The 17,405-nt window shown below is 47.6% G+C and overlaps 1 protein-coding gene across 4 annotated transcripts in view; it reads left to right on the plus strand.

Annotated features, from left to right (window-relative positions):
- The first annotated feature begins 909 nt into the window (after positions 1-909).
- Positions 910-17,405, plus strand: part of HNRNPUL1 (heterogeneous nuclear ribonucleoprotein U like 1) — a 33,902-nt gene continuing 17,406 nt past the window's right edge. The window contains exons 1-7 of one of the 4 annotated variants that reach the window (XM_058529377.1): positions 910-1,488; positions 5,110-5,235; positions 7,294-7,447; positions 9,257-9,330; positions 10,891-11,030; positions 12,871-12,970; positions 14,717-14,829. In XM_058529377.1, the coding sequence (XP_058385360.1) occupies positions 1,194-1,488; positions 5,110-5,235; positions 7,294-7,447; positions 9,257-9,330; positions 10,891-11,030; positions 12,871-12,970; positions 14,717-14,829 (1,002 nt within the window). In that variant the 5' untranslated portion in view covers positions 910-1,193. Of the gene's footprint in view, positions 1,489-3,288; positions 3,353-3,373; positions 4,436-5,109; positions 5,236-7,293; positions 7,448-9,256; positions 9,331-10,890; positions 11,031-12,870; positions 12,971-14,716; positions 14,830-17,405 lie in introns of those variants that run through there. The other 3 variants (XM_058529378.1, XM_058529380.1, XM_058529379.1) reach the window with 3 other exon arrangements.

Here is a 17,405-nt window from a genome sequence, read left to right on the forward strand (position 1 = left end):
AGTAGAGACGCCAAACAGCCACGTCCACTGAACAGGCGTCTAGAGGATTTGGGGTAGAGACCCGCGAACCTCTGGAGGTCTTTCCGGGGGGGACGGCTCTATGGTCGCGTGCAGAGCGCCCATTCCACGTAAGATCCCAACCATAGAGAGAGAGGGCAGCGAAGCTCAGATCGGGGAAAGAGGCGCCCTGTGAGATGTACTATCAAAGGGGAGAGGGTGCCATTTCCTTTACAACTTTTCTCCCGTTGTTAGACTAGCCTCTATTTTCAAACCTGCAGGACTCTCTGAAGTCAAAGGGTTGCTTTTCATTAAGACAACTGAGTTTTTTCCAGGCTAAGAATAATTAATCCACTTAATCTCTATTTCGTATACCTCCTTCTACAGCGAGATTTGTGAGGCCGTCCGCTGAAAAATGGCCAATCTGGTTAGCTTTTCCTAAAGCGATCCAACCGTACTAGCTTTAGTGAGATAAAACAATAACTGCGATTGGTGGGCAGATTGTTTTGAAACCGCCCTAACGGCAAAGGGTAGGTCCTTCGTGAATTCATCTCTTTCCGGTTTTTAAAGGCAATAGTGAAGGGGGGGGAGGGTCTGCCGACCCTCCATTTGATTGGTTCTAGTGGTTTTACCCGCTTGGACGCCTCTAGGGGCGGGAGATCTAGACCAATCAGGATATGTGTTACAGAGACACTAGTTTGATGAAAGGACCGCGCAGGAAAGGCCGTGAGGGCGCTCATTCTGAGATCTCGTCGCTGATTGGCCCAAGTCTTTACTCCCTTTCCCTCATTTGACCCTACGAGAGAGAGCGCGCCGGCGCTACCCAATCACCGCGCGCTCCGCCTCCCTCCTTTTCCCGCCCTCCGCTCCGGCCGCGGCATCAACGTAGGCCAACGCTTCCTCCCCGGCAGCTCTTGAGCCCTTTCTTTGCCGTTCTTTTGAAAGCCGCGCTCTAATTGGCTGAATCTCCAGGCCCGCGCCCGCTGCCCTCACGAGGTGACCAATTGGCACCCGTGTTGCATCGCACGGGGCAACAGAGGAGGGGGAGGCGGCGGCGGCGGCCATTTTGAGCCGCCGCCGCCATTGGAGTGGGGGGCCCCCCCCTTCCCCCTTCGCCTACTGACAGGAAAGGTTTAAGGGGGACAGAGCCCTGGAAGGCCGGGCCGGGCTCGGGGGCCGCCCCGGGGGCCCGGGCCATGGATGTGCGCCGTCTGAAGGTGAACGAACTTCGCGAGGAGCTGCAGCGCCGCGGCCTGGACACTCGCGGCCTCAAGGCCGAGCTTGCTGAGCGGCTGCAGGCGGCGCTGGAGGCCGAGGAGCCCGACGACGAGCGGGAGCTCGAGGCCGACGACGAACCGGGGCGACCCGGGCACAACAACGAGGAGGTCGAGACCGAGGGGGGCTCCGAGCTGGAGGGGACCGCGCAGCCACCGCCGCCCGGGCTGCAGCCGCACCCGGAGCCTGGCGGCTACTCGGGGCCGGACGGACATTGTGAGAGTGCGCGGGGCGGGGGCCGGGGAGCCCAGAGTCCGGGCCGAGAAAGGGCTGTGGGACGCGGGAGTCCGGCGCCCGAGGTCGGGGAGACGGTCTGAGGATTGGGGGATCCCGCCACCCGCCGCTGAAAAGGATCTGGGGACCAGGGCCTCGGGACGACCGGAGGGTGGATCCTGGCATTTGGTGCAAAGGAGATAGTGGAGTGGGGGCTCCTGGTTTCGGAGAGGAGGACGGTCTGGGGGGTGTAGAGCCTGGGGCTCGGGGACCGGAAGCCGTCGTTTCTGGGGCCAGAGAGAGTCGGAAGAACAAGAAATTTTCTATTCAGGGGCTGAGAAGGATCTTGGAAATGGGGATCCTAGGGGTTTGGGGGCTGTGCTAGCCTGGCGAGTGGGTTGGGCGTTAGGAGCCTCGTTTTAGTGCTCGGGAAGGAATGACCAGGTGTCCAGAACTAGGAGAGTTTTGAGGATGGAGGATCCTGGAGTTTGCTGCTGGATGAGGTACTGGGAATTCTCAAATTTGGTACTGGAATAGGTTGATGAAATGGGGGTGCTAGTGTCTGGCCGGGGAGGGTCTGATGGACTGGGTGCTCTGTTTGGCTGATAAGTGTGTAGGGGATGTGGGACACCACCGTATGATTGGACTATGGGAGACCCACATCTGTCTGAGGATGGCCTGTAGGAGTGTGAGATCCAGGGCTGGCAGGCCAACCTTGAGGCAGGGGCAGCTTGGGCATTTGGTGCTGGGAAATCTTGGGACCTTCTGGTTGACTTCCAGAGGAAGCGTAGGGAATCTTGGTGTCCGGAGGCTGGCAGGGGAGGGAAGGATGCTTCACTGGACAAGGGACCTAGAGGACTACAGCTGGGAAGGCTCTCAGGACAGATAACTCAGGGGCTACTGCTGAATGATCTTGGATTAACAGTACAGGTTGTTTGGAGAACAGAGGTAGCTAGGAGTGGAGCGGGACAGATGGTTGGTGGAGTTTGAAGTCGATGGAGTATCTGGGGGACGGAGGATCCTTGTGTCTAGCACAGGAGTGTGTAGCTGGTCTAGCAAATATGGGGGAGGGGGGGAGGGGAGAATGTAGAATGTGTAAGGAGAAAGAACCTGTTGATTTGTCTGGGGGCCTCTGGGTGGAGTCCGGGGAGTGTTTCTGGGGCTGGGTGTCTCCATGAGAGGGCTCCTTGGTTCCCAGAGGCAGTTATTTGTGTGCCCAGGGATGGGGAGACCTCAGAGGGTAGCAGGGAGTCTCTGCATCAGCCAGAAGGTAGGACTTGAAATGAGAGGGAGTAGGATAGATCTGTGATAGTCTGAAGAGAGGAGACCGTGGTATGGGTGGGAGTAAATCTGGAGTTAGAAAAGGGTGGCTTCCTAGCAGGACTAGGGAATGGGGACTGGGGAGAGTAAGGAGTAAGTAGAAAGGATACTGGCGTCCAGGATTTCTGGTATTTCTCTGAAAAGAGGGCACCCTGGGCCATGGGGCTAAGGGAATGAGAACAAGGGGGTCAGGGAAGAGACATGATTTGGAGTGGGCGTTGAGTACTTACTTGTTCGAGAGAGATGAGATCTCCGGGAGGGGAGCAACCTGAGTGTAGATTTAGGGTGGAGAGCAGCCTAGGGCTTGTCCAGGACCCAGGTGCTGGAAAGAGTACTTCCTATGCAGAGACCTGTGAAGGAAAGAGGAGTGGCCCAGCGTGCATGTCTAAGGCAGGAGACACCCTGGCAAGAATGCCTAGGAAAAAGGGCCAATGGCTGGAGGTGTCTAGGAAAGCGAGTTAGGTGCTCCAGAGCACAGGCTCTAGACTCAGACAAATTTTTGTTTCAAATATGACTCCATGACTTGGACAAGTCACTTCAGAACTCGGTGAGCCCTGGTTTCCTTGTGTGTAAAATACGGAGACTAATGCCCCCAGGATTGTTGTGAATGAGATCGCATGTGTAAGGGGCTTAGCACTGGGTCTGCCTGTTATTAGGAGATGGATGTTTTAGAGAGTGGAGAAGGACCCCAGAATCATAGCTTCTCTGGACGAAGCTGCCTCAGTGGGCACAGGAGAGATTCTCAAGAAGAGAGATATGAGGCTCTATGGGAAGAAGAGCACTGTGCTTGGAGCCTGGAGGAAACAGAATGGTTTGAAAGGGCCCCCCGTGTTCCAATTAAGGAGATATTCTATTTCTTCATCTCTCTCCTACCCTCTACAGCAAAGTCCTTTGAGCCCCGTTCATGCCCCCCTCCAACCCTTCTTTCAGCTCTGGTAAACAGACCTGTAGCAAACCACGTGATCTGTTACTTTCCTCCCTTTGGGCTGCACCTGGTTTGTGCCCAGATGTATTTGTCCTGTGAGAAAGGATCCAGTCAGTTAGCAAGTGGCAGAATAGTCTCTCCTTCCCTGTGGTTCTCCCTCACTGGTCCTGGCACAGCCACTAGTAGGGCCCTAGAGGCACCTAGCAGAGCTTGCCCCTGGGGTGGAGAGCCTGCTTCCTGCTCATCCTAGGTTTCCATACTTCTCTCTGGGTTTGGCTGCAAGGTTCTCCTTGAGGGAGTTTCAGGTTTGGTACTTTGGAGTTAGTCCCACCTCTGAGCTTTCACAAGTGTTATCTCAACCCCAGGAATGTTTTCTCCATTCTCATCACCGAGTTGTTGCCTATGTATCCTTTGAGTCGAGGTTTATCTGTTACTTTCTGGGTTCCTTTCTTAGCTCCTGGTACCTCTTTGTAGCCCTTAACACAGTCATAATTAGCTTTTTGTGTTTAAGTATTTGTTTAATGTGCGTCTATCTAACTAAACTGAAGGCTTTAGTAGGGCAAGCTTATTCTTAGCTGTATCCCAGGGTCTGATGTGTAGTATGCACTCCATGAATCGTTAATTTTGTTATTCTTACCATCCTTCAGCTGAGCTCCTCCTCAATCCACAAGACACCTTCCCAAAACCCTTCCCACCTAACTCTAGGTATTTCAGGACTTATGCCTAATGAGTCCGAAGTCCACTCTTATCATGATTTCTGTTTTCTTAACAATTCCTTTCCTTCCCCTTCAACTGAGATGGTTACCCTTTATCTTTGCAGCTATTGCAGGGTGGAAGAGATTCTTAAAGAGGGTTGGCTGTGCAGATAGGAATAGTGAATTGGGCTGGGCAGAGGACTGGTTTGTGCTCTGAACCATTTTAAGATTGTGCCCTGAAGGCAACTCCCTAAGCATTATACCATATCAGAGAACAGCTAGAGTGGTGGGTTTTTAACTGTGCTACAAGGAGTTCCAGGTGTCTGTAGAATTGCCTGCTGCCCTGGAGTGGGAACTTAGAGGGCAAGGTCAAGCTGGACCCCTTCTCTGACCCTCCCATCTCCTTGCTTCAACCAGAGCAATTCTGCTTCAGTTGGTTTTGTATCTTGGGATTCTCTAGAACCTAGTCATAAATAGATCTCCAACCTTTTAAGGGGCAAGAGGGCATGTCCTCAGGCAGTTGGGGCTGCTGACTGCCCAGATAGGTTTCTATCTCAAGATGTTGTCACACCTTTTAGCCTCTGGCAGACTGATTGTCCCAGGTGGAGATGATGTCGTGTAGCATAAAAAAGCCACCTCTAATCCCAAGAAGCACACTTCTGACTGGCCATTTTTTGTTTTAAGATGTCATGGACAATATTACCAGGCAGAACCAATTCTATGAGACCCAGGTCATCAAGCAAGAGAACGAGTCAGGCTACGAGAGGAGACCGCTGGAAGTGGAGCAGCAGCAGCAGGCCTATCGCTCAGGTAGGAACGCGCACGTGGTGCATCTCTTTTGAGGGAAATAGAATCAATACATGGCTGTTACCTTCTGTGTAGAGCCTGTCTTCCTAGAGAGACGTTGCATCTTCCTCTTGGTCAATCGATTTGGGTTTGTCACTCTGGCGAGGTTTTTCTGAAGGAAAGAACTTAGTCCTGCTTCCAGGTGTTGGAAATTGGGAGTTTTCATAGTATCTATTTTCAGATGTTAGTATCAACACTCTAGAGAGTTTAGATCTGAGGCCAATACTTGAGTCTTATTTAGAGTCTTAGAATATGGAGGCCAGAAATGATCTTGTAAATCTAATCTGGTATTTCCCATGTTTGAAAGAATATTGTTTCAGGAGACATTATTAGGGACTTCTCAGAAAAGGGTTCCTTGGCCAAACGCATCTGGAAAATGCAGCATTTGCTGTACCACCTCTGGGAGAGTCACTGTGCTCATTAGATCATTAAAGGCTCTGAAGAGTCCTAGATTGAGGAAGCTCTGCGTTGCATTGTTTAAACCCAAGATTTCCCAAACGTGTAAATATGTCTTTGCAGAACAAAGTTCCCCATAATGCCGGTTTGGGAAACACAGATGTAGTCCAGCTCTTCCCTCCCCGTTTTACAGATTGGGAGGTGGCTTGCCTGATGGCAGAGCTGGGGTTAGGACTCAGGAAACTGGCTCCTGGGCCACTGTTCTTGGTTAATAAGCAGCATTCCTCACCATTTGTGTCCTACTGTTTAAAAAGCTGAGTCCCGCTGTTGCGTAATGACAGAGCCAAGACTGACTCCTAGTCTTATGCTTCTTTCACTGTGTTGTGGCCCTGATGCCTTTTCTTAGCGAATCTCTTTGATTCTATCTAATTCCATTCTGTTCATCCACAAAGTGAAATCCCCAGACATTTCTTGTGGGTGGCTCAGGATTTTAATGAATGTAGGTTAAACCACAGATTCGTGTCAGGCTCTGTGACTTGTGGGATCCTTTGGCCCAAGGAGAGTATTTTTTGTGCCTTTATCAGCAGACATTTATCAGGGCCTCCTGTGAGCTCAGCACCGTGCTGGGAACCGTGGAGGCTCTCTTCAGATGGGTGAGCACCATCCGTGCCTTGGAGAACCAGGAGCTCTCTCTGAGACATGTGTTCTGCATGCCAAAACTAGGGCGTGATCCAGGGTGGTCTTGGGTTAAGTGCTCAAACGAGTGGATGTGAGTGATCCACAGCACCAGGCATAGATGCTGTGGGAGGAATGAGGCTGGACTGAATCCAGTTTTCTCTCAGTTAGGTTTTGGTTCTTAGAGTCTGCCTGAGACCAGAACTTTTCTGTGGCCCACACAGCACATTGTCCCATCCTGACTTCTGTGTGTTATGACTTACTGAGGCCATCACACCTATGCGCTGGCTTAAGTGCAGACCCTCCCTCCTGGAGTGATTCTGGGCTTTGTGGTAGAGTGATTAAAGCCAGTGGAGTTAGCTGCAGGACCACAGTGCTCTGTTGAATTGACCTTCTCCACTCCCTTGCCAGGCTGAAGAAGCTTTGTAAGAACTAAAGTGGAGAGATTCTTTAGGAGGAGAAATTAGAGAATGTAGGATCATGGAATCTCAGAGTTTAAAGGGGTCTTAGAAGTTGTCTAGGGCTCCCTCCTACTCTGTGCAGGCCAGGGTATCTGCCAACTTTCATGGCGCCTTTGCCAAGTAGCCAAAGGCAGCCGTTCTACCTTTGAGTGGGCCTTGAGAGAGCTTGTAGGTCCTTATTTAGTGCTGAAATCCCCTCTTTCTCCCCATGAAGCCTGAGAGTTATCTGACTGACATCTGTCACCCCATCGACTGCCAGTTCTGATGTGCCTGGTTGGCCATCCCCAGCCTCCCTTTATCCTAGGCCTGTTCTCCGGTACAGTCTTCTTGGTTCCCTCAGCAGGCTTCTGTTAAACCCAGCAGCTGCCTGTGCCCAGCCCTTCATCACTATAGTCAGGATTCTGCCAACATCTCCTGAGGTAAAGGAGACCAGAAAGGTGATAGCTGAGGAGTTTCCAAGTGTCTTGACCATCTGGATTTGTCCCAATAGAAGTGAAGACAGAGATGAAGCAGGAAGCACCCACCAGCTTCCTCCCACCTGAAGCATCTCAGCTCAAGCCAGACAGACAGCAATTCCAGAGTCGCAAGAGGCCTTATGAAGAAAACCGGGGACGGGGTTACTTTGAGCACCGAGAGGATAGGAGGTGGGTGTGTGAGGCGATAAGTCACCCTTTTTTCCAGGAGGTCTCTATGTCCATAGCCTGGTGCCACTGGGACCTTTGCACTAACCAAGAGGGGCAGAGCAGAGTTCTCCTTGCCCTCACACTCTCCCTGGGTCATTCCTACACTCACTACCAGATTCAACTTTGCTAAACTTTGGGTCTTTCCCTCGGTTCCTACCCTCCTATTACCTGCAGGGTAAAGTCCAGCACCTTGCCTTTCATGTGTGAGATGCCATCCTGCCTCTTCTGTCCTTTGCCCCACTGCCCTGCAGTCCTGCAGTGTCCTCTTCTTAACAGCTGCTCTATATCCCTCCATTGAAAGAAAGATCTATTTCCTGACCCTTCTCCCAAACATCCCCCCTCCATCCTTTACTCCTTCATTTGTTGTCAGTGCTCAGTGCTTTCACAAGGTGCCCACCCTTGGGCTGCACGCTGGGGACACATGATTTGGACAGTGAGTTTTGCCTTCTGTTGTTCACAATATAGGGACTGAGACAGACACATACACAAGTAAGCCACAACCTAGTGGGGTGAGTAGTCAGGGTGTGTGTGAGTGTCAGGAGCTCATGGGAGGGAGTGGCCTCTCTGCCCTGGTTATTTCCTTTTTCCCTTTCCTGCAAGCCACCCCCCCCCCCCCCCCCCCCCGTCCCATCCCCTGCGTTCCAGCCCCAGTCCTACCCCTCCCACCTTCCCTCCTTCAGCTCCCCTGTGGAGACTTTCTCAATCACAGAAACTAGGAATGACCACTCATTCTCTACTTATCTGGACTGATCATCTGACGCGTTTATTTCCTGCCTAGGGGAATCCGTCCTCTAACTAACTTGTGACTCTCTTTAAGATAGGGCCTATGACTAAAGTTAGGACATGGAACCCACCTCCTATGAGTTTCTCCCACTGCCTCTCATATAGCAGAGTCCTTAGAGCTACTTGCTCATAGAGAGCAGAGGAGGAACACTTGCTCTTATCTGGGGCTGGCAGAGAAAGCTTCCTAGGATGGACTTAACCGTGTGATGAGCTCTGTGCTAGCCATGGACTGGCAGGTCTGGAAAGGTGTTCCACCTGAGGAAAGCCTGCTGCTGGGGGAGTGCCAGCAGCCACATGGGCATGGGGTACCTGACCTGGGCACATGGTGGACTAGGGTCATCCAGGCTGTCTGAGGTAAGACCCTGGGCATTAGACCCCACCCTTCTATCCCTCTCCCTTATTCGTATATATTGGAAACCAGCAGTATTTTAACATAGTCCCTTGTTAGTGTTTTGGTAGGAAGTGAATCTCGTTCATAATTTAGGACACTTTTGAAAGAGAGTAGAGACTGAAAAAATGGGTCATTTCAAATCCTTTCAGAGTTTTAGGAAGCCTGGTATATAGACAGATTGTAATTACTGGGGTTTATCTAAGCTCTTGCACTTTCCCCTTCCCGGCCCAGTGCCCTTTGGTCTACCACAGCCTCTTGTCGCTAACAGTCAGTTTGGAGGCAGTTCTCAACATGCAGAGGGCATGGATCAGAATCATGGGGTGTGAGAGGAGTCGTCTTTGAAAAAGCTTTCTAAATGATTCTGATGGCCCTCTTTAGCAGAGCATGCCCTTTCTAGTCCCTGTCCCCACCCTAGGAGTTAACAGTCATTGCAAGGATGTAGGGTTGCAGGGTTCTTTTGCTAACCTCTGTGGAAAGAAATTGAAATCCAAGAAGCAGACTGGAAACCACTTGTAAATTCCAGCAGAACCTTCATTTCCCTTCCTCTGTGCTTGTCCAACCCTTCTGGTGTGACTTAACCCCTCTTTCTGACACAGGGGCCGCTCTCCTCAGCCTCCTGCTGAAGAGGATGAAGATGACTTTGATGACACCCTGGTTGCCATTGACACATGTGAGTCCTTGGAGTCCCTATCTGATTCTGCCTTCCAGTCAGTATTGGGAAACTATGCCTTGACTTTCACAAGAATGCCTGCCTGGCACCATCCAGAGCCAGTGTTAATCCAGATGTGAGAAACAGCAGAGCTCTGGAACAAGGGTGCTGGTTTGGAGACAGAAGATCTGCTCCCAGCTCTAGCTGTGGGATCCTGAACAAGTCATTCTACTTGTCTTAGCTTTTCTTCAAGGAAGAGTAATCCTGTGCTAATACCTCTGAGGACTTGCAGTGATACTCATCAGAGGATGGATACAAGAGCAATTTGGAAAACCCTGAACACCCTGCACACACAGGGGGTTGTCATCTAATCAGGAAGGGAACCTGAGTGCTGCTGGGGAAACTTACTCTTTGACGACCAGTTCCCCAGTTTCCATCAGCTGCTCACTTTCCTGGTGAAACCAATGCCACTTTGTCCTCTGAGGCATTAACCTGGCCTGCCCTGCTCTGTCTTCCAGTTCAGTTTTCTTTCCACTAGATAAGTGGCTTTCCCCTTGACTGCACATCTAAACCCTTGGGGAAATGATTATAGAGGTCGTATCCTTCCTCAGAGCTCCTAAGACTAAGTGTCAGTGCCTATGAATCTGAATTTTAGAATGCACCCAGAAGCCCAGTCAGGTCTGAGAACACTGCACTTTTCAACAGAGCAGAAAGTTAACAAACAGCAGTTCAGTTGTATATTTCTTTACATAGCTCATTTATAGAGCAATGGCTACATGCTTTGGAAGTGGGAAAGATATCTCATACATAGTCCCTTCTATCACAAGATCTCAAAGACAATATACCCAGAGTAAAGCTAAATATTTTTTAAAGTATTGGGTGGCAGTGGTCCATGAAGCAGCATCTGATCAGATGCCAAATGTACAGACTGTGGTGCTCAACCTTTAGAGAAAGGAGAGAGCCTACCGGATGGGTTGGTCACGAAAGACTTTCTTGGAGGCCTGACTGGCTCCTTGAAGAGTGGGGAGATTCAGAGCCCACAGGAGGAGGTGGGAGCCTTTGGCACACCCAGACAGTGATGCCTGGGTGGCAGGGATGGATCAGGGTCAAATATTTGTGCAGCTGTTGGCAGCAAGAGTCTGGCTCCCAAAATGGTATAGTTAGTAGGAGGAGATGGTTGAAGTGTACAGCTGTGGGGATTAGCCTTTTTTTGAATTCGAAAATCCCTTGAAACTGGTGAGGGTATGGACACTCTCTCCAGCAAGTGTATATCCTCATAAAAGGCATTTGTTTACAATTTCCAGGGGTCCCCCTGACAGCCATCCTTGGACCCCAGCCAGGTGAAGAACCCTTGTTCCTGTGTGCTTTGATCCTCTGCAGGCTAGTTTGCAGTAGTCCAAAGCCTTTCTACTGGAAGGGAGAATGGTTAGGCAATGCAGCTGGTTTCTCATGAACCTACCCCCACAATGTCTTGGCTTATGTACTCCTGGTTAATAGTTTTGGGGAACTTACCTTTGCTGGTGCCTGTCCCTCTCTTGGGACCTTTAAAACATCAACCAACTCAGGCTTTTTCCTCCATAGATAACTGCGACCTCCACTTCAAGGTGGCCAGAGACCGGAGTAGTGGCTACCCGCTCACAATCGAGGGCTTTGCGTACCTGTGGTCGGGAGCCCGTGCCAGCTATGGGGTCAGAAGGGGCCGTGTGTGCTTTGAGATGAAGGTGAGTGGGAGCAACAGAGGGGACAGAGACAGAAAACAAGTCTGTCCTTTGGAAGAGCCTGTTGCCATCCACTTTGGTCAGAGCCATGATTGCAAAAGAGATTTCACCGAGCACAGACTTTATATTCCAAGCAAAAAAAGTATAATGAACTTGAGAGAACTATACTATTGCTAAATGCTCTATTGGAAGAGCAGGCCAACCATCCATACTTCATGAAGCAGATTTTTCCTTGGTGGGATGTGTCCAGGTATTAAACAGCCAACCATTCCAAGGGTGACATGTTTGTAGAAGTGGGAAAAGGAGTTGTTTGGAAGAGAAGTGAGCTAGAAAGAATGGACTCAGGCATCCCCAATTAAAAGGAGGCCAGAGGGAGAGCAGGGCAAAGAAAGGTTCTGCCGTCAGGCCATCCTCTACCATCATTTCTCCATAGTTCCGTGTCAGGTTACGTTGATGAAAATAATACATGCTCGTGTTTAACAAAAGTTCAGATGCCACACAAGATTATAGGGTAGAAAAGCAAAAGTCATATTCATGTCCTCCCAGTCCCCATCCTACCCTCCAGAGACAACTTATATGTTAATTTCTTGTGTATCCATTGTATCTCCAAACTTATTTATGATCGCTAATATTTATGGAACACTTTGCATGCACTAGATATGGTGCCAAGCTCTTTACACAGGTATCTCCATTAATCCTCACAGTACCATCATGAAAATAGGTAGTTATTCTCCTTTTTTGGTGGTGGAAGCTGAAACTGAGGGTTATCATATTTGATTGACTGAGATGTTGATTGTCAGTTGCACGTTGTTTTGTGTGCTACTCATAGAGAAACACTGCCAATTAAAATGACGAGTGCTTTCTTATTACATTAATTGTAAGATATATCTTGACTTTGGAGATGTTAAAATGTGAAAAATGTGCGTCCAAAAATCGGTGAAATAGGGTAACTTTCCAAAAACCATAAACTAATATAATACAGGTGGTTATGGTTATTAGGCAGTCTAAGCTCTGATTCAATTAAAGGTTAAGTCAGAAGTCACTTTTTATTTTTTCTACTTCTTTTACTTAATACTGTATCTTGGACATTTTTCCATACCAGTACATTAGCCCTCTCTCATTCTTTTTAACTGCTGCATCATATTTTGTGGCGTGAATGTGCCATAATGTGACAAGTGCCTTATTGATGGGTTTTTGGGGTTTTTTTGTTTGTTTTTTTGGAGAGGAAGATTGTCCCTGAGCTAGCCTCTGTACCAGTCTTCCTCAGTTTTTTATATGTGGGACGCTGCCACAGCATGGCTTGACGAGTGGTGTGTAGATCCGTGCCTGGGATCCAAACCCATGAACACTGGGCTGGTCCCTGGTTTTTTTGTTTTAATATAAACAGTGCCACACTGGATGTTCTTGTGTGTATATATGTGTGTGTTTACACACACACACACGAGTGTATCTGTTGGGTAAACTGGAATTTGAATTGCTGGGTTGTAGAGCCTGTGCATTTGCAGTTTTCACAGAGTTACATTGCCCTCCAAGAACATTGCACCAGTGTATCCTTCTACACCAAATATTACGAGAGTCCCTGTTTCCCCTGCAGCAAGTTTTAAAACTGAAAAATAACTGTATTTTGAGATACATGTCTCTGTGGCCCTGCACTCTCCTGAGCCCTTCAGAAGCTCTCGTTTCAGTGCAACAGGCCCTTCAGAGCTGCTTAAATGTCTTTTCCCCAGCATCAAAAGCTATTGCTGCTTTTTATTGCCTGTGTGCTTCCCTCCTCTATTGCCTCGTAACCCACCAGCCTCCAGAAAATCAATTCTGAGCCCTCTTCTGAGTTCTCTGTCCCCAGATCAATGAGGAAATTTCTGTGAAGCACCTTCCATCTACGGAGCCTGACCCGCACGTCGTCCGTATCGGCTGGTCCCTGGACTCCTGCAGCACCCAGCTAGGTAAGGGGAGGTCAGCCAAGCGGTCTAGAGAGTAAAGTGATTACCTCTATCCCTGGATTCTCAAGCTCCCTAAGCTTCTCTTCCTAGCATTAGACTCAAAACGGAGCTAGCCTGAGGTGGAACAGACACAAGGATTCGATATATGCCGCTGCCTGTTTTCAGACATACACGATTCAGCCAGAAGGACCACAGTCATATAACAACCTTTCTATGAAAAATTTATCCTTCTTCTTTTAGGAGAGGCTCCAAAGTTCTCTTTGGAAAACTATTCCCTGTCTTAAAAAAAAAATATCAGTTGTCTCCTGTTCTCAAACCATGCTGAAAATAAGTTCCTCAAGCCCCGTTAAGTTCTGTCTGGGATTTTCTGTCCAGGCCTAACCTGGAGTAAAAGGGGAAGCAGAAACCAGTGGGTCCAGGGCTGGTTGGCAGAGAGAGGCAGGGGCTGCCTATTGAGAGATTCTGAATTTTCGCAGGACCCCATGCCTCAGTGGGGTCAGAACCAAGTGACTGATTTCAATGACCACTGCTGAGACTTTCTGCCTTGGTCATATAAATATTCTGATTATGAAAATAATCTTTGCTCCTTGTAAAACTTCAGGCCATACAGAGAGGGGAAAAATGAAAATCATCCTAAACCTGCGAGATAACAACCAGCATCAACATTTTCATCTACAGTCTTGTGGACGATTGTCCACAACTGGGTCACACCATGGGTACTATTTTGTAACCTGATTTCTTTTTCCTGCTTAATATATGGTAGGCATATTTTTGTAAATAAGTATAGCTTTTTGACCACTGCATTGTTTTCGATTTTATAGTTGTATCACTTATTTATAAATGTTTTGTAGATCATTTAAATTGATTGCAAATTTTTGCTGCTGAACACTTAGCTGTCCTTGTGTGTAATTGGTCTGACTGTTTGCTGAAGACTGGTCCATAAAAGTAGAAATGCTAGGTCAAAAGGCTTATATAGTTTTCATTTTGATACGTATTAGCACTTTTTATTTAAGACTCATGTCTCATTTTATCTTTGTCTCAATTTTGAGTTGTAAGGGGTCGGTAGTTAATACAGGTGAAGATAGAAAGCCCAGAAAGATCAATCAGATGTCCAGGGTCACACAGCTGGTTTGTATAAGAATTGGGCCTGGAATTCATGCTTGTTGGCTCCTGCTTTTCTGGCAGGATGCTCCTTGGGTTCTTGGCCCAGGATCTCTATATAACCCAGATGTCAGCCAGGGCTCTCGGGATCTCAGTCAGGTCGCTTCAGTCCCTAGTACTATAGCTTAAGGAAATCCTTTACCTTTCCTAGGGGTTAGACCTCATAGAAGCAAAACCCAGCCCCTTTACTGATTTCTGCCAAAACCCACTGGCACCAAAAATTGATGCCATTAGTAGACTTGACTGAATGTTGTCACAGGGAAGGGTTACATCTCAGCAGAGTGCATTCCTCCATCCCGGCTTCTCTCTTCCCCTCCTCCCTTTCTTTCTAAGTTCTCCCTTTCTGTGCAGAGCAGTTCAGTTCACCTCCTACTCCCAGACTTAACACCTAAGCCCATCAAGCCCTCAGGAGTTCTGCATAACAAAGGGCTTCTTTTAACAGAACCTTCCTTATCTTTCTCCCCAAAAAGTATCTGTTTAATAAAACTAGTAAAGAAAATGATTTTCTTCTTTAAAAGTATGTGACTACCATAAAGGCTGTTGTGACCATGGCAGGTTTAACCTGCCTTTGCCTATTTCTTCCTTCAGGCGAAGAGCCTTTCTCCTATGGCTATGGAGGCACTGGGAAGAAGTCCACCAATAGCCGGTTTGAAAACTACGGAGACAAGTTTGCAGAGAATGATGTGATTGGCTGCTTTGCGGTGAGTGCTGGCAGCCTGTGGGAATTGGCAGAACCAAATGTTGGTCCTATCAGATGGACCTGCAGACACTTCTTTTTCATAATAACTCTGTCCATTGTCTGCCCCGTCCAGCCACTCTCACCATAGCTCTTTGTCTCTCTTTGGCAGACTGAAATGTTTGCTGTCATTTTGTGCAAAATTCTGCCATTCTACTCCCTCTGGTCTTTTGTACAAAGCTGTCAGATGGTATTCTGAAGAGGTTTGAGGACGTCAGGTGTGCACAGCCTTCCTCCATTCCTAGATACCAGAGTGACATTTTCTAAACCCAGGAATTTCTTATCTTTCTTTGCTATGGAATAGCTTATCTGCTCTCGAAGGCATTGGTGGTGGCTCTTGCCCCACTTTGGCATCATCTCATCCCAAAACTTCTTCCTTCTTTCACATCATGTTGGTTGAGCCAGGCATCCTCCAGTGCACTGCCTTCTAGGAGGGCCGGGGTGGATGCAAAACACAAGATAGGGTGCCTAAATTGCTGCAAGCTTCAGTCCCCGAGAGCAGTGACCGACGCTCACAGTGCTATGGAGTGTGGCTGTCCACTCTGGGGCCAGACTCTGCACACCCAGTCCCTGCTCTGCCACTCACAGCTGTGGGCACCTTACCTGCCCTGCATTTCAGTCTCCTCTAAATGAGAATCTTTGCACCTCCCTCAGAATTCTGTGTGGGCTCATTAAGTTCATCCTTTAGCAGCGCTTAACGGCAGTGCTTGGCACACAGTAAGTGCTCAGTAAATACTACTTAATACTGTTATTATTATCATGAGGAGTTATGGATGTTTTTTAAATGGGCCATGAGGCCCCAGGAAGGAGTTGCTACCCAGGTGGATGCTTCATCTTATTCTCTCTCCCTCCTTCATATTTGCACACATGTACTCTCCCCCCCCCCCTTTTTTTTTAACTTAAAGAAAAACTGTAATAATTCTCGAAGAGTCTTGCCCAGATTCTAACATTTGCCACATTTGCTTTACCATTTTCTCAAATATATGTATGGTTTTCATCTGGCCTATTTGAGAGTAGGTTGCCTACCTTATGTCTTTATTCCGTAATACTTCAGCATGCATTTCTTAAGGATAAAGCTATTATCTTAACCACAGTACAGTTATCAAATTTAACATTGATGTAATGCTGTTATCTACTCCACAGTCCACATTCACATTTTGTCAGTTGTCTCAACAATATCCCCTAGAGCGATTTTGTTACTGGTTCGGGATCCAGTCCAGGCTCATGTATTGCATTCTCTTGTCATGTCTTTTTAGTCTGAAATAGTTTCTCAGTCTTCTTTTGTCTTTCATGACCTCATTATCCTTTTAATAAAAAAACATATTCTCTTATATAAAAATTAACCATGTTTATACTCTACAAATTGTTCTAAACCTTGCATTTTTTCCATTTAACAGTAAATGTTGGCTGTCTTTACTTGTCTGCACATAATATAGATCTAGCTCAATTAAAAACATTTTTGAATAGTTAATAAATTCACAGGTTTCCAGAAATATCAAGAAATATAAAAAGGTATGTAGTGTAAAGTCTTCTTCAACTTCTTCCCTGTCGATGCATTGTTCACACACACCCTCCTGACATGTGAACCCACTGGTACTCAGGATTTCTTTATCCAAATACAAGAAGGATGAATGTTACTATTCTTCTTTTACACAAAAGCTAGCATATTATACGTGTTATTCTGCATCTTTTTTTGCTTAATTATAGAGAGATATTTTTATGTCACTACTAGAGGACTTCTTTGTTTGATGTAGTCTGTAGTCATTATGTGGATCTACCATACTTCCATAATAAGTCCTCTGTTAGTGGACCTTGGCTTAGTTTCTTACCTTTTTACTTAGTGGCTGCCTAGTAGTCTGATGCAGGCATCAATTTACCCTGGTTTAATTTAGCCAGTCTTCTGTTGGTGGACCCGAAAGTTATTTGCTGGAATGGTCAATGCTGCAGTGACAGCTCCTCTGTTTCCCACTTACCAGAACATCTTGGCGATCTTTTTGTGTCTCCACACATGGATCCCCTCTGTGATTTAGTGTCTGCCACTTTCCCATTGGAGCACAGTTAGCAGTGCTGGGGCGAGCAATTATACATATATCTTTGCATTCTTGTGGGAATATAGTTGTAGTGTTTATTCCAGAAAGCATAACTTGTGGGTCAAAAATGTATTTTTAAATTTTGATAGCTGCCACCAAGACTGCACTCCAGAGAGATTGAAGCAGTTTAACATGGCATCTGTGTGTGACAGTGTTCCCCAAACTCTGTCCCATCTGAACGTCAGGTTCTGTGAGTGTGTTGCAGTTTGGAACTCTAGGTCTTGACTCGTGTTTCAACCAGATCATCTCTATTTCTGTTTTTAAGATTCCATCTGCAATTTCCTTTGTTCAAAGGATGCCATAACTTTTTAAAAGGCTCAAGTGAGGGATTGGAAGAGGTATGAAAATCAGTGACCTGAGGGAGCCTGGAGGGAGAACGTTTGTGTCAGATCTTGAGTTCTCAACATTCACAAAACAAAAAGGACAAAAGCTCCTTGCAGGTAGAGAGAAT

This window comes from Diceros bicornis, chromosome 34 (assembly GCF_020826845.1).
Source record: "Diceros bicornis minor isolate mBicDic1 chromosome 34, mDicBic1.mat.cur, whole genome shotgun sequence".
Lineage (NCBI taxonomy): Eukaryota > Metazoa > Chordata > Mammalia > Perissodactyla > Rhinocerotidae > Diceros > Diceros bicornis.